The 14,734-nt window shown below is 47.7% G+C and overlaps 5 protein-coding genes across 5 annotated transcripts; 3 read left to right on the top strand and 2 right to left on the bottom strand.

Moving 5' to 3' along the window:
* Positions 1-153: 153 nt before the first annotated feature.
* On the top strand, positions 154-3,508 carry FOMMEDRAFT_169318 (uncharacterized protein; the record flags this gene model as incomplete). Its single annotated transcript, XM_007268359.1, has 5 exons — positions 154-309; positions 377-631; positions 853-1,987; positions 2,049-2,621; positions 2,677-3,508. 5 exons carry the CDS (start codon positions 154-156, stop codon positions 3,120-3,122), a joined length of 2,565 nt encoding a protein of 854 aa, XP_007268421.1. The 3' UTR covers positions 3,123-3,508.
* Positions 3,509-3,627: 119 nt separating this feature from the next.
* On the bottom strand, positions 3,628-5,208 carry FOMMEDRAFT_110715 (uncharacterized protein; the record flags this gene model as incomplete). The annotated part of the gene is made up of 8 exons (XM_007268358.1): positions 3,628-3,917; positions 3,987-4,191; positions 4,259-4,420; positions 4,474-4,551; positions 4,603-4,871; positions 4,943-4,985; positions 5,039-5,094; positions 5,157-5,208. The coding sequence occupies 8 exons, from the start codon at positions 5,206-5,208 to the stop codon at positions 3,763-3,765; spliced, it is 1,020 nt and encodes a 339-aa protein (XP_007268420.1). The 3' UTR covers positions 3,628-3,762.
* Positions 5,209-5,456: 248 nt separating this feature from the next.
* FOMMEDRAFT_21580 (MAS20-domain-containing protein) lies at positions 5,457-7,969 on the top strand. The gene is made up of 9 exons (XM_007268357.1): positions 5,457-5,615; positions 5,675-5,875; positions 5,928-6,043; positions 6,095-6,121; positions 6,444-6,462; positions 6,516-6,655; positions 6,706-7,326; positions 7,377-7,463; positions 7,532-7,969. The coding sequence occupies exons 1-9, from the start codon at positions 5,489-5,491 to the stop codon at positions 7,859-7,861; spliced, it is 1,668 nt and encodes a 555-aa protein (XP_007268419.1). The 5' UTR covers positions 5,457-5,488; the 3' UTR covers positions 7,862-7,969.
* Positions 7,970-8,165: 196 nt separating this feature from the next.
* On the top strand, positions 8,166-10,978 carry FOMMEDRAFT_158274 (glutaminyl-tRNA synthetase; the record flags this gene model as incomplete). The annotated part of the gene is made up of 6 exons (XM_007268356.1): positions 8,166-8,463; positions 8,516-8,587; positions 8,641-8,855; positions 8,918-9,395; positions 9,447-9,747; positions 9,808-10,978. The coding sequence occupies 6 exons, from the start codon at positions 8,166-8,168 to the stop codon at positions 10,976-10,978; spliced, it is 2,535 nt and encodes an 844-aa protein (XP_007268418.1).
* A 102-nt stretch (positions 10,979-11,080) lies between these two features.
* Positions 11,081-14,474, bottom strand: FOMMEDRAFT_135390 (cleavage and polyadenylation specificity factor subunit; the record flags this gene model as incomplete). Its single annotated transcript, XM_007268355.1, has 9 exons — positions 11,081-11,515; positions 11,581-11,763; positions 11,816-11,962; positions 12,017-12,598; positions 12,659-12,950; positions 13,008-13,317; positions 13,377-13,652; positions 13,705-14,045; positions 14,272-14,474. The coding sequence occupies 9 exons, from the start codon at positions 14,472-14,474 to the stop codon at positions 11,081-11,083; spliced, it is 2,769 nt and encodes a 922-aa protein (XP_007268417.1).
* Positions 14,475-14,734: the final 260 nt, after the last annotated feature.

The raw sequence follows: 14,734 nt of genomic DNA, 5'->3' as shown, positions 1-14,734 counted from the left end.
AAGCCGGATGCGGTGCTGCGGCCCGAGCGAGTGTTAAATTACACCTGTTTACGTAATTACGTAGAAGCGTTTGTGACTTGACTGGGATGCATACACATCTCCCGGAGCTCCGACAAGCTCTCTCCCTCGTTTCTTTCCTCCTTCCGCGTCATCATGTCCGTCGACGACGACAGGCCGGTGTTTGCCTGCCGCTGCCTCAACATCCGCCTATATGCGAGTCGTGAAAACCGGAAGAACTCGCAAGAGCCGCTCTCTAGCCCCTCCTCAGAATATCAGCCATTGTACGTCGGCGAAGATGGCATTAAGATAGTGAGCGCATTATGTCCCTTTGAAAATCTCATTATTGCTCAACCTGTCTTGGTTTTTTCTTTATAAGTCGCATAATGAACTTACGCTGCGCACGCGGTTTGCTGTCTCGCAAGATTCGAGTTCGGCGTCTGGTCATTCGCAACAGACGCTCGTGACTTGTCTGGTCTGCGACACTCCAGCGTATCGCGTAAAGGCCGATGTCCCTCCCGATGAAGACGCGAAGCAAGGTCCTGTTCTACCTACTGAAGACTGGGCTGAACGGAATACCCTGATGAGCAGGAGCGGGCTTGTGGACGTCCATGTCGGGAAAGGAGGATGTATCGTAAGTTTGCTCAGTCTTTCTTTTTCCATTAGATTTTGCTTTGTCTATCGACTGTGATCTGTCAAATCGTTGAATTGTTTCTTTTGTGGAGCTTGAACGAGCCACCTCGTCATTGCCATCCGTAACGTCCCGAGCTTCGTTGCGATCTTGTTTCAAAATAATCTTTCAATCTATCGGAGAAAATTTTTTTATGAAGATTCTAATCGCTTTCATCATTGTAGGCCGAAGAGGAGATTAGACGGATAGCATCTTCGACGTCATATTCTCAATACTTTTCGCTATCACTACCTTCCGAATCTCATACGCTGTCGACAGCCCCTCCGCCAGTCCTGCCACCAACCAGGCTAGGCATTCCTGCTTCGCACGCGTTCTTACCGTCCCTTCCACCCTTCCTCCCTCCTCCTCCTTTCACTCCATCTCACCCTATCTTCTTACACCTTTCCTCTATTGCTACCGCTTCTTCCAATGACGCTCGCAGAGACACGGAGAAACGAATCGAAGACTTCGCGAAGCAGCAATTGGCAGCTTTAGAAGAGCACGAGACGAAGCTGAAAACTCAGCTTGAGCATTTATGGAAAATCGTAAAAGAGGCTTTGAAGAAGGCGGAACAAGAGAGAGATGCGAGTCTTCTCTCGGCTTTACAATCGAGGAGACGAAGTATGAGCCCTCGACGCGTCCAACCTTCGTTAAGTGGGGTAGGATCTCCCGTCGTTCGCAACTTCGTTCCGTCGTCGTACCATGCTCCTCGTGCTGTCACTTCGTCTAACGCGCGGCAGTCCGCTTTATCGGCTTCGTTGGCGACGAGTTCGTTCCACCATCCTCGTGCTCAGCAGGAGTCGAATATCAGGCAAACTAGTACAACTGTTCCAGCCCAACGCCTGCTTACACCTTCGCCTCCTCCTTATACCTCTAATCCGTCCTCTTCAAGCAGCTCTACTGGCTCAGGGACTGGTTCTATCGCCGAGTTATCGCGTTCCCTTAAGCGAAATATGGACGCCTCAAATGACATTGCTGCCACACATAGGTGGTATGTGATTGAAGAACAGGAAGCTGCACGTCGTAAGGCAAGGGAGAAAGCTGAAAAGGACAAGGAGAATAAAACACCGAAAGACGAGAAGGAGGGTCGCGACTCGAATAAGTCCACCGCGACTTCTGGCAATAATGCAGTGACGACTCGACCTTCCACTGATAAATCGAAAGGTCAGGAGTCACTTGGTATTGATGACAAACGAGACAGTCCTAGGAAGAAGGACGGACGAAGAAAGGTTACGTTCAACGTCGAACCTAATGTCGTGACCATCAAACGCAACATTACTGCCGAGTCAGAGCAAGGACGTACCCCCGATGGTGAAGAGGGTATGTATTTGTGGTGACATTTATGCTTGCCAATCTTTTATTAACTCACGGCATCGGACAGATTTGTTATTTGATATGGATGGCGTAGAATTTGGAACGGCTGAGCGAACAGAACAGACCTCCAATGGAGAAGATATCCAAAAAGAATTACCGGCTGATATCACCTTCCGCGAGGTTCCGGATCGATCCCAAAGACCAAACAGGCGACAGCATGACTTGAAAGACGCCGGGTTACCACAATCATTCGCTGCTCTTCGACCATCATCTTTACCCGCACCTTCAAGCATCCGTCCGCCTATACGTTCGCAGACTGGGGAGACGCAAACACATCCACGATTGACCTCGCCGCGAATGCAAAGAGGAGCAGACTCAAGTAGAGCGAGGGATATTAATCGTCAGGCCTCGGAAAGACGACTGTCGCAGGAAGTTCTTTCTCCAGAACAGAGGGATCTTTTGAAGCGCGTTGCTGCTGATTCTCCGAGTCATCGTGGTTTATGGAGACCGGGGAGTGATGCTTGGAAGATCTTTGATCGTAATGGCTTACAGTCGTCGCAAGATTCCACGATCGCTGAGGAAGATGAACAAGATGAGTCTACACTGGATCCTCCGGTTACGAATGGTAAAGACTCTGAACGTTAGTACACCCAATTGACGTAGACTGTTTTCAATTGACTAACTGGATTTCACAGTTACGGACTGGCGCTATTACAAACAGTCAGATATGGTCGGCTCTCTCCCCATTCCCATGGCCCAGCACCTACCCGGCAGTGCACCATCTCTCAAACCCAAGACGTCCTTGACAGATCGACCAGGCGCGCTTGTACCTCCTCTGCCATCAGTTGCAGAAGAGGGTGAAGGACAAACTGATCAGGTGGAGAAGAGATCCGCAGCAGCCATTCGCAAACAGGTCTATGCCGAACGGAACAAAAAGCGTTCTTTGGATCCTGGTGTACTTGATTTCGTCGACGAGGAAGACGGAGATGAGAATGCGAGTCCGGATAATGTTGATGTTGGCCACGACGACGACGAAGTAGATCAGGTTTCGGCGAGTAGGAGTCGACAGCATGCTTTGGAGATTATCAAATTGAGGAATAGAGTTCCGCCTGAGGGGTTCTGGCGCAGTTTGGCTGATTGAGGGTTTCCCTTTCTCTTCCACTTCCTCCTAAACTGTCCCCATCCCCCCCTTTTTTTTCCATACCTTCTCACCTTCCTATTGTTACACTACTCTCATTATTTATTAAATGCATTTATTGATTAGTGCTGTTGTTGTTCAACCTTCCGATTTCGAAGTTCTGAAGTCCCCCCCTCCCCGTCCCTATCATACAACGGATGTGTGTGTATCCTTCAGCAGTTTCCTACATGCCTTTTCTCTTGTCAATGTATCCATCACACTTTTTTGTCATGTTTATCATGCTTTCGTACTCATGGTGTTGGAATGTTTCTTATGTCGTTGACCATTGATCATTGAACGTTGGTATCACTGACTATTAATTATTATTGTACGTGGCTTGTGCCATTCCCCTCATTAGTATATTGGTTATTATTGTATCGTTGTAGATATGTGCAATTGATGTTGATATTCATATTCATATTGATTTTACTTTTTTTGCTTTTTGTGTGAATAGATAGATATCAAGGAGTAGGAATGATCACTCAAAGTACTGCATAGATAATATACAAAGTATGAGAATAATGAACATTGAATGACCCAAAGACAGTCTGAAAGCTATCCCTTTTTCCTCCAACCAGGGAAATCATGATAGTTCTTCGCTCGCTCACAGCTTGCTCGTAGCCCCAGTCGCTGGATTGACTGAGAAATTGAGGCGAGGGAAGTGGCAACGTAATGAGGGGACTCCCGTGCCACTGAGTTGAAGCACGATTTCTTCGCGTGTGAGACCTATGAGTTTCCCGATAGTTGGATAGTTCCTGGCTGAAAGACAGGAAAGGAAGAGGTGAGTTAGCAAGTACAGGGTTTCGGTACTTAGGGCTCTATACAAACCGTTATCATCAGGAATGACCTGGACTTTGTCACCAAGCTTTAAGCCAAGCAAGCGTCCTTCATCGTCGTCGAAGTCGACCTCGAGGAAGTGGGTATTAATGTTGTCGGCGATAATCTTGCTAGCAGCTGCTCCGTCAATTTTGGTTATGGCGTGGGCAATTGAGGCGCGTCTTGTCTTTTCGAACTCGACCATCCTACCTAGCCACTAAAGACATATGCCATACATTTAGAACGAAGCCAGAAGCAGATTGCCATGGAGTGGATTGGCTCACTGCGAAGGTCTTGGGGAATTTCTTGTCATTAAATACTTCTTTCATGCCTCTGAAGCGTACGATCCATCCGTATACACAATAAAGTGCTAAGTCGCCGCATCCTACAGAAACGGTGTCGAAGACCCATTCACGGCCGTCGGAAAGCTGCTCTTCAAGAAGAGTCTATATCGAATCACTCTGAGTTCTGGTTCAGATTATGTTAGTCGAGTGCGTACAGCATGCGATCCAAGCAGGCTTCTAACAACCGGTTGTCTCGCAACCGCTTTTTCAACATCCATAGGTGCACCATTAAACTACCTCAGAATATATCAGTAACTGTAACTTAACTTATGTGGAGAGCTCACCTTGCTCCTGTCAGCAATCATTTCTGGTGGGAACTTATTGTACGGAAGCGCATTTGATCCAAGTGTGAACAGAGGTCGGTCCGCATAGAATGCGGCGAAGGCCTTTATCATTCCTGTGTCTGCCTTTGCGCCATCTTTCCTCTGGGGAAACAGGGTGGGGAATCCCAGGCTTGGAGGAAAGCGACGCTCTAAGGCTGGTATGATCAGACTTGTGTCGCAGTAGACGTCGTTCCCTATGGATAGTATGGGAATGCGCCGGTATGCAATGCCTGATAATCAGGAGAAAGTGAGAAATATGTAAGTCAGAGAATCAATAACCGGGAAAGTACTAGATGTATACCTAGAGTGTCAGTTATCTCCGGGCGAGGGAGAGTCATGGCGACCTGCATTCCTTGGACCTCAGTGTCGAATATGCTGAAAATCGCTAGACACGTACCTCAACGCGATAATGTGGAATACACTTGAGTGCGAGCACATTTTCCAGTTTCGCGCCTGACAATGTAACGTGTAAGAGAGTACGAGTGCTAGAACATTTAATAGTAGAAGCAGCTAACTGGCAGGAGATGCCTCGTATCCATAGAATACGACTGGAGGAATATTCTTCATGCTGGACATGATGGTCAGAGAGCGAAACGCTAGAACTCTCAAGTTTCTTGATAACTTGAAGAGGATGGCCAGGATTGCTCAAGTAGTGAACCAGTTCAACCACTATCCCTTCCATAAACACACGCACACGGACACCGGGAAATGGGATTGGCGGTAAGCCGATCGACATCCATGACGTACGTAATAGAGTTCCGGCGCCTTATATGGTCACGGCGCCGGAAAACAGATCTCTCTCTATCCACCGACCACCACTCCCTTCTACTGGTGTCGTCGTGTCAAAATGAGCAGGCCATCCACGTCGTCCATCCTTACAATCACTGGTATCACCATCCTCGGCGGTTTCGTCGCATACGCAGCCTACTTCGACTACAAGCGCCGTAATGACCCTACCTTCCGAAGAAAAATTCGTACGTGTCCCTCGTACCTCATTCTTGTGTCCGATCAGTGTCTTAAACGCCCTCTTCAGGCACCCAAAAGAAAAAGGTAGACAAGGCCGTCGCAGAAAATAATCAGAAGGAAAAGGCTACAAGCTCGATTAGCATTCCACGCGAAATCCTTTTGGCTCTTCACGAGAAGGTCAACGAAGAAACTTTACCAACGAACCCGGAAGAAAAACATATGTTCTTCATGAACGCAGTTGGAACGGGTGAAAAACTGGCTGAACAAGGTATGTGGTTTCTAACTGTGCTCCGACACTCTTCTAACTCTATCCGTGACAGGCCCACAAAATTATTTGGATGCTGCCGTATTTTTCTATCAAGCCTTACGGGTGTATCCCTCACCAATGGAACTTATCGTCATTTATCAAAAGACTGTACCGGAAGGTTGCCTTTCAGTATGTATTCACTTCACTCTCACTGAGACAGTATTAATAATTTTTCCACAGATTGTCATGGAATTGTATAACTTGGATGTGAGTATATTTTCACCAGCGGGTGGGAGTGGTATGAACACTGGGATTAACACCGACGAGACTTCAAGTCCAAAGTCTAAAGGTCCGCCGTCCGAGGCTTCATCTCAGGAGTGGGACAAGGTTACGGATCCTAGCAGTTCTGTTCCTTCGGCCTAAAGCTACTGTGGCCTTTGGTTGTAGCATTTGTTGTCGTACACTGCCCTCTACATACCACTTCTAACTACCCCCCACCCCACCCCCCCCCCCGGCGTGCGCATTATAATCGTACATGGATGAGATCTAATAGAATATTTTGCATGTTCCCCACTCTCAACTCAATTAGGTTTTCCTTCGCATTCAAGGTATGAGGGAAGAATCGAGTGAAGAGCATCGTTTGTTGAATGTCTTTCTTCAGGTTATTATAAACAATTCCCACCACAAACGATGCAGGTTTCCGTCAAAAAGATCGATTTGGATCAAAATAAAGGTGGTCAGGCACGCAGCCACCTGCTCGTGGCTTCTAAGAGTTTCAAAGCTGGAGATGTTATCTATAAGGTCAGATTAATCTTATTCTATACATTGGACTTACCTCACGAGCTTCTCAGGAAACACCCATCGTAGCTTCGTTGGACCCCGACTTGGTGGCAAGTGGAAGACACTGTGGCCATTGTTTGCGCGAGGTTGAAAGCGATGCTGCTATCAAACCCGAGTCAGATCGTCTAGGTTCAATTTACTGTTCAGAGAAGTGTCAGACCCAGAGTGGCACACAATCGCAAGATATGTTATTCAGCGACAAGAGCCCCCTCCCGGCCGAGGTAGCAGCGGATCTGCCTCAACAATCTGTAGCAGAGCGTCCGAAGACTCAGGATGCACTTGCCGAGTTCTGTCGTCAGAAGGGTACCTCGGGGCTTCTCCTTGTTGCGAGGCTTGTCGCTATACAGATTGTCGCGGAGCTGGCTAAGGCGTTGCCGCAAGCAGCACACATGAAGGAGCAGTTACCTGAGTTCAGTATAAGTGAACAGTATACTGTTTACGACCACATCGAGCGGTTGCGGTATATCGACGTAACTCTACCGGACGACGAGTACAAGACATTGAGGGAGCTTTTGCTGGCGACGCTACCTTTCCTGGAGGACGTGCACTCGGATGAGAGGCATGCTATGTTCCGTGGGAAGGTTGCGTATAATGCGATTGGTATTTACTTCGGCGAGGGTAGAGATGATAAGGTGTGGTGTTACTTCGGGAGAGAGACTGGGGAATGCTAATGTATGGATAGCCGACCACATCCGAACTCGAACGGACAAGGATTGCAGCTGGCGTCTCGAAACAAATTGGCAGCGGACTATACCTTGTTTCTTCCTATGTGAGTTTGTTGCCGTTACCGTTAGCGTTTATCGAGATGTCGAGATATTGACAGTAAGTACATATCAGATTGGCCATTCCTGCGCACCTTCCGTTCGTCCTGTATTCAGCGAGGGTACCTCCGAACTTCACCTCCTTGCAGAACGAGACATCGAAGAAGGGGAAGAGCTAACAATGGCCTATGTCGACGTTTCGCAACGTTCTGAAGAAACACCCGTTGAGGCATTCACCCGACGTCGCTCCGAACTCACGCAAGGGTGGAAGTTTGCCTGTGCCTGCGTGAAATGCGAGGAAGACAAAAAGTCCGCTGGCCTGGAAGGCGAAGCAGAGGCAGAGGCAGAGGCGACAGCGGATGGCTCGAAGATTGATTATGCACTGAAAGCCCACAGCTTGGCGTGAAGGTGTGGATGTCTCTTGGTCCTTTGCACGTTATGCACGATCCTATTTATAGAGAGTTTGTAATGCTGAGCGAGTTAATGCGTCTACTTTCGTGTTACATATTTCAAGTTCAGTCAATGGCATCCCATCTCCTTACAATCCATCAAATTTGCCAATTTGGTATTCATGCCAGAGAAGGGCACGTGACCCGTAACTTGCCGGGAATCGATCGACACCTCGCCCTGACTCGTTCACTGCTTTAAGAAATTCCTCTATAAAGTTCACTTTCATTTCAACTCGTCTAGTTTCACGCATACAGCCTGAAATGGCTCCTCCGAAGTTTGATCCAAACGACCCTGAAGTTGTCGAGCTCATCGATCTCTTCCAGGCCGTCGGATTCACCAAAGCCAAGGCTACAGAAACCGCCAAAAGCCCGAAAAACGCATTAGCACTCAAGGACATCATAGAGAAGAACAACCTTCGAGAGCGAAACGACGATGACAAGAAGGCATCTTTACTATCTGGCCTTGCTATTCAGGGCTCGAAGCTTGGAGATGCAGAGAAGCGTTACATTGTAGAAGCGATTTTGGATGGTAGACTTAAGAGTTCTGAACAAGTATCTGGTACGTCTGATCTTACACTGTGATAGACAAAGCCTAACCCAACCAATGAAAGCTGCTGTTAAATTTATGGAGGCCAGTGGTGTACCAGCGGACGATACAGAATTTAACAAGGAATGTGGCGTTGGTGAGTCATACGTCAAGAAGCACGCATTTAGTGCAATTACTGACCGTTAACAGGTTTCAGTATAACACCTGACGAGTTACTAGCCAAGGTCAAATCATACGTATCCTCAGCAGCTGTGACTGGTTGGGCAAATCTCGGTGCAACAATTGGCTCTCTCAAGACTTCTCCTGACCTTCGCTGGGCTAACCCTTTGGAACTTAAAAACACCGCCGAGAAGGTGTTCACCGAGATGTTCGGAGAGAAGACTGCGATCAAAGCCAAGGGCTCTGTATGTTCATCTTTAAATCTGACTGTTGAGTTAAGCAGCCATACTGAAGTAGTGGATTATAGGATAGTAAGCCAAAACGTGGTGCCGAGGAGCCTGCTTCGAGTAATGCAGGACCTTCAACTTCATCTAACTCAGCAAAGTCGATCTTTGAAGAAGGTTTCTTAGGAAAGTTGCATAAACCTGGAGAGAACCCTCAAATACACCCTCGTTTACGAGATGCACACCTAGCTGCGACAGGCGGCATGGTTTATACCCGATTCCCACCAGAACCGAATGGATACTTACACATCGGGCACTCGAAGGCTATTTTCATAAACTTCGGGTATGCGGCACATCATGGCGGGAGATGTTATCTCAGATATGACGATACCAATCCTGAAGCAGAAGAGGCGAGGTACTTTGAGAGTATTTTGGAGATTATTCGATGGTTGGGATTCGAACCGTGGAAGATCACGTATTCTAGTGATTACTTCCAGGAACTTTATGACCTAGCAATTGAGCTCATTCGACGGGACAAGGGTTATATCTGTCATTGTACAGGTGAGATCAGATATGTTCTACGCGATAATGAAAATTCTGACTGCTCTCAAGGTGATCAGATCCATGAAATGAGGGGAGGAGACGATGGTGGGCCTCGTCGAGCATGTGTTCACAAGGATCGACCTGTCTCCGAATCACTTGCTGAGTTTCAGAAGATGAAGGACGGCCTTTATAAGCCTGGAGAAGCTATTCTGCGCATGAAACAGAATCTTGAAGACGGCAACCCTCAGATGTGGGATCTTATTGCATATCGTGTTTTGAATGCACCACATCATCGAACAGGGGACACATGGAAGATATACCCGACTTATGATTTCACGCATTGTTTGGTTGATAGTTTTGAAAATATCTCGTGCGTTTTGCGTTTGGTCATACATTTGGATTTAACTAACATATGTTCGTTCGTAAACAGACATTCGCTATGTACAACGGAGTTCATTTTATCCCGCGTTTCGTATGAATGGCTCTGCGACGTCCTCGAGGTATACAAGCCTCGTCAATCCGAGTATGGTCGTCTAAATGTCACAGGTACTATCATGTCAAAACGAAAAATTCTTGCTCTAGTCAAAGAGGGTTATGTCCGCGGCTGGGACGACCCAAGATTGTACACTCTCATCGCTCTTCGAAGACGAGGCGTTCCACCAGGCGCGATCATCTCTTTCGTCAGCACACTGGGAGTTTCCACGGCGACGACGAACATCCAGACGGCGCGATTTGACCAGACTGTCAGACAGTATCTCGAGAACTCAGTCCCTCGACTACTCATGGTACTAAAACCTCTGAAAGTCACAATCGAGAATTTGCCAGAGGATTATGTACTTATGATCGAGAAGCCGTTACATCCAAAGGTTCCCTCACTTGGGAGTACGACGGTACCGTTCACGCGTACTGTATACATCGAAGCAGATGATTTCCGTCTGCAGGACTCAAAGGATTTCTTCCGTTTGGCTCCCGGAAAGACGGTTGGCTTGTTCCAGGCTCCTCATCCTATCACCTGCACGTCTTACAAGACAGACCCCACAACAGGCGAGGTCATCGAGCTTATCTGTCGTCTGGAAAATACTGGGGAGGTCAAGAAACCCAAAGCATTCATCCAGTGGGTGGCAGAACACGCTCCATCAGGTAGCCCAGTCCGTATAGACGAAACTCGCATCTTCCACCAACTATTCAAAAGCGAGAACCCAGCTGCAGCAAAACCGGACTTCAAAGCTGACATCAACCCAGACAGCCTTGAAATCATTAAGGGAGCCATGCTTGAAGTTGGATTTTGGTCAGTTGCGAAGCGGGGGTATGTTGAAGCGAAGGAAGAGAGTAAGGCTAGGACGAGCAAGGCGTTGGAGAACGAGGCGATTGCTTCACCTGCGGATGCTGATGCGCCTATCCCGACTAGTGAACAGCTTGTTGGGAATGAGTGTGTTCGGTTTCAGGGTTTGCGTGTTGCTTACTTTGCGCTTGATTCTGATGCTAAGCTTGGTTCGTTGAACGAGGCCAATGACGTGTCACCAGGCTTTAGGGATGGGGACAAAGTCATTCTTAATCGTATAGTTAGTTTGAAGGAGGATGCGGGGAAAGGCGCTGCATGATTTAGCTAGATGTCTTACAAATGTGGGATTTTTGTATGCATGGTATTATATAACGAGAATTAGCGAACAAGCAGTGTGCATTAGCGATACGGAGATGATCTGCTATGCAGCTACCAAAGCATGTAACTCATAGATAGCTCGTCTTACAGTATAATATACCTCTGTAACCGTGCCTTCAAGCTCAACTTTACCATCCGCCTTCTTCCGGACAGCAACGATCGACTCTGTCGATACGTCCTCATCCGAAGAGCTATTCCGGCAGAGTAAAACACCTTCACCAGCAAACTCGGTGTGTACACCCATCTTTGATAATCGTGCTTTGAGAGCGGTAAGTTTCAAGTCGCCGATCATGGTGGATCGAGGAAGTTTTGTCGCTGGTCTTGACCCGAGGCGAGCAGGTTTGACGAGCTGCTCTGACTCCATCGGGACGTCCTCCAATCGTGAAGTGAGATTAGAGACAGGCTCTAGGATTGGGATTGTGGAGCTCGCAAGGCTCGCGATACAGCCCTGGATGAATCCGACTTCATTGTCCTCAAACTAGGAATACAGACGAATCGAGTCAGCCTCTAGCATGCGTGTAAAAGGTGGTCGTCTTGACTCACGTTGGACATCCTGACCGATGCAAGGAGTTCTTCCGACAAAGAGATAGAGTAACTGTTTGTATGCTGGCCGATTTGTACCTGCTCTCCAATGTCTGGAGCATAAATTTCTTTGGTCAATGCCCGAACAGCACCACACGCTTCGATAAGCGACTGTGCGCCATCCGACGATGAATGTACAATGATCTATCCAAGTCTCGATCAGTAAAATGTGTATTATGGAGTGATATTATTTTACCAATTTTCGTGGATTGACGTGGGCAGCTATTTTCTTGACTGCTCGACCATCATTTAGACCTTCCATGTCGACAAATAGGAGTCGGCAGGCGAGCTGAACGTCCACGTCGTAACTGATGTATTTTGATGGGGGTTCCGCAGGTGCTTTCTGTGAAAAGACTTGTCTTAATATGATGTACCACCCCAATAATGAAGGAAATACCTTGGCTTCTTCCTCCTCTTCCTTCTTCCTCTTTGCCTCCTTCGACTCCTCGCTTTCTGCTTCTTCTTCGAGTAGTTTGCCCTTCCTTAGCCACAACCCCACATCCAAGACCTCTCCATACGAGTCTACTCGTCTCCTACGTTCGACGTAGGGGAACATCCTGAATCGCTGTTGTTGTGGTCCTTCGGTTTTGAAGAACGACGATTGTTTTGAGACGTTCCCCTTCATATAGATATCAAACGAGAGCATCGGCTTTGTACTCCCGTCTTCTGTTTCGAAACTCCAATCACCTGTATCGGCCTCTTTTCGACTGCGCCTCCGCCCACCACCAGCACCGGGTTCGGCGAAGACAGGAGATAATCCATCATGGTCGTCACTCACGTCCATCATGTCGTCGAGAGTCTGCTCGACGGCATCTTCGTCCTCTGAGTCATCTGATTCGGAGTCACCCTCGTCGGCCTCTAGCATGCGTTGCGTGCGGGCAAGCGCAGCCTCTTCTGCGGCTTCCTTCTCCTTTGCAGCGCGTTCCTTCTTTAAGTATTCCTCCAGTTCAACACCTTGGAGAGGTACTTTGGACTTCATCTGAGTGACGAGATGATTAATATTTGAAACTACTAATGACAAGCACAAGAAATGTCTTACAGTGAGCTTGAGCGTCTTGTCCAACATCACGTTTCGTCCAAGTTTACCCTTATTCCACTTGTCATCCTCTCGTTGTTCATCATTCCACATATCGAAAAGCGTCCTTGCAAGTGTCCCATCCTCGCCTGGGCTCGTAAGGAGGACGACATTGTCTGCCACTGACGCGAATTCAGAAAATATGGATCGCGATGAGCCGTGAGAGAGTGAAACAGGGACGGCAAGTATTAACTTGGGGTCTTTCGAAGAATAAGTGTGCAAGAGGGCTTGCGGATTAGGGAAGAACTCAAGGTATCTACAGGGAGTCAGTTAGTTAATCATATTGATTCAAATGGTATAAATAACTCCGTACTTGAATCGTAAAGCAAGAGCACCCAGCGCTTCCTCTTCGTTGTCATCATCCCTTCGTCGCTTATTATTTGCATTATTCCCGGTATCCTCGCCGACGTCCTCTTTACTTATTGTACCGCCTAACCATTCCATCATACTCCGCACGAAAGTGAGCATTTCACGGCCTGTTCGAGAAACGAGACAAATAGGAAACTTGAAGCGGGAGTACGTCCAATGTTGATCGAGCAAGACCAGAAGCTCGAGTAAGCGGGTACTGGAATCGCATGGCATCAACACCGAATGTCGTGAGGAGAGTGTAGAGGTCACGGTGTCTTGTCATGAAATGTATTACAATGCTTATTCTATATCAAGTTCAAAAAGTTTTTCATACCTATCAATTGGGCATCGCGATCTTTTTTCCTACAAGAAATGTTGTTTACCCGGTCGGCGTCTGTAATCATTAGGTCTGGTCGAGCAAGAGCCTCGTAGACTCCACCAGCACCTGCCCCTCTGAGTATGACTGTCCCATCCAAATGTCGTTCACGAAGATGGTTTAAGTCGACGGCGTAGAGGATAGTTCCAGCTGAAGGGGATCGAATTTTCCAAATTGTACCACCTAGGGTGTGGCCAGCGTTGAAAGCTGTTATTGTAAGGCCCTGGCATTTGCCTAAAGGATACAGTATAAGTACGAGGGGATAGTAGACAAACATTGGCTTCACCCTGCAAATGAGCGGGCTGAGAGTATCGTAGTGTGTGGATGGAATCGTATGCTTCCCGTACGTCGTCTGGGCTTGGCACGAATTTCCTCCTTAACACATCGTCGACGTCCATGCGATCGTTTGCCTCGGCATCATTCGATGTTTCATTCCTGTTATCCACATCTTCCTCGGATCGTATACTTTCGGCCTCTTCGACGGCAGCTAGACGTGCCGTTGCTTGCACGGGTAAAGTCGTGTAAGTCGGAGCACGAAGTCCCCAATGCGCGTAGGCATACGCGTAAAGTCCCGCGTGTTGAAGGTCACCGTGTGAAATAAGGACCAGGTCGACAGTCGGAGCGCATCTAAGTATTCCGGTCAGCTTAAATTTCAGAGTTCAAATTTAATACCCTCAGGTAAAACAGGAAGAAAGTCAACATATATTGCACAAACAGTAGTGTCCTTTGAAAGAGAAAGAAAATGACCGGCATCTCCACATTCTCTCCACCAATATGCGCATATACGCACGCACGAGATTTGGGAGAAATCGCGCGTTCTTTCAACCCCGCTGAAGCACAAAGAGGTACTCACTCTTTCAGTGCCTTGCAATAAGACTCCCAAGAGAAGGATTGTGAGTCACTTGAATCTTCAGACCCTGCGATTGCATGTTCAGGACACCAGCCTGGGGATCCACAGTCAAGAAGGATGCGAACATCGTCGACTTGTAAAAGGTAGGAGAGCGGAATTGTTTTCGAAAGGCGTGCGCCGCCTGACAATGGAGTGAACGTGATCATGGCTGTTCCTTACAAGACCGAGGGAGCTGGGCTGTTCAGTTGTATCAAGACCTAATAGCCATGTAGATGTGCAAAGTTGAGTATAGTCTTGTATAGTCTTGTATAGTTGCCTATAGTCTTGTATAGCCTTGTATGTATGGTCACGTATAGTCATCCATAGTCGCATAGCGGTATAGCGGTGAAGAGCGGGAGCGGAGTTTGAATAATTTCCTTGATGGGACGTCGCAGTCAGTAAACGACTTTTGGCGCGCGGCGTCCTT

The sequence above is a fragment of the Fomitiporia mediterranea genome (assembly GCF_000271605.1).
Source record: "Fomitiporia mediterranea MF3/22 unplaced genomic scaffold FOMMEscaffold_8, whole genome shotgun sequence".
Lineage (NCBI taxonomy): Eukaryota > Fungi > Basidiomycota > Agaricomycetes > Hymenochaetales > Hymenochaetaceae > Fomitiporia > Fomitiporia mediterranea.
Note: the sequence above shows the minus strand (reverse complement) of the source record. Positions and strands in the feature narration are given on the sequence as shown.

Bases quoted from the DNA above. Each gene is read 5' to 3' on its own strand.
- FOMMEDRAFT_21580 (XM_007268357.1), top strand. From the start codon at position 5,489: ATGAGCAGGCCATCCACGTCGTCCATCCTTACAATCACTGGTATCACC. The intron at 5,616-5,674 runs GTACGTGTCCCT...CGCCCTCTTCAG, and splicing joins TACCTTCCGAAGAAAAATTC to GCACCCAAAAGAAAAAGGTA. The intron at 6,656-6,705 runs GTCAGATTAATC...CGAGCTTCTCAG, and splicing joins CTGGAGATGTTATCTATAAG to GAAACACCCATCGTAGCTTC.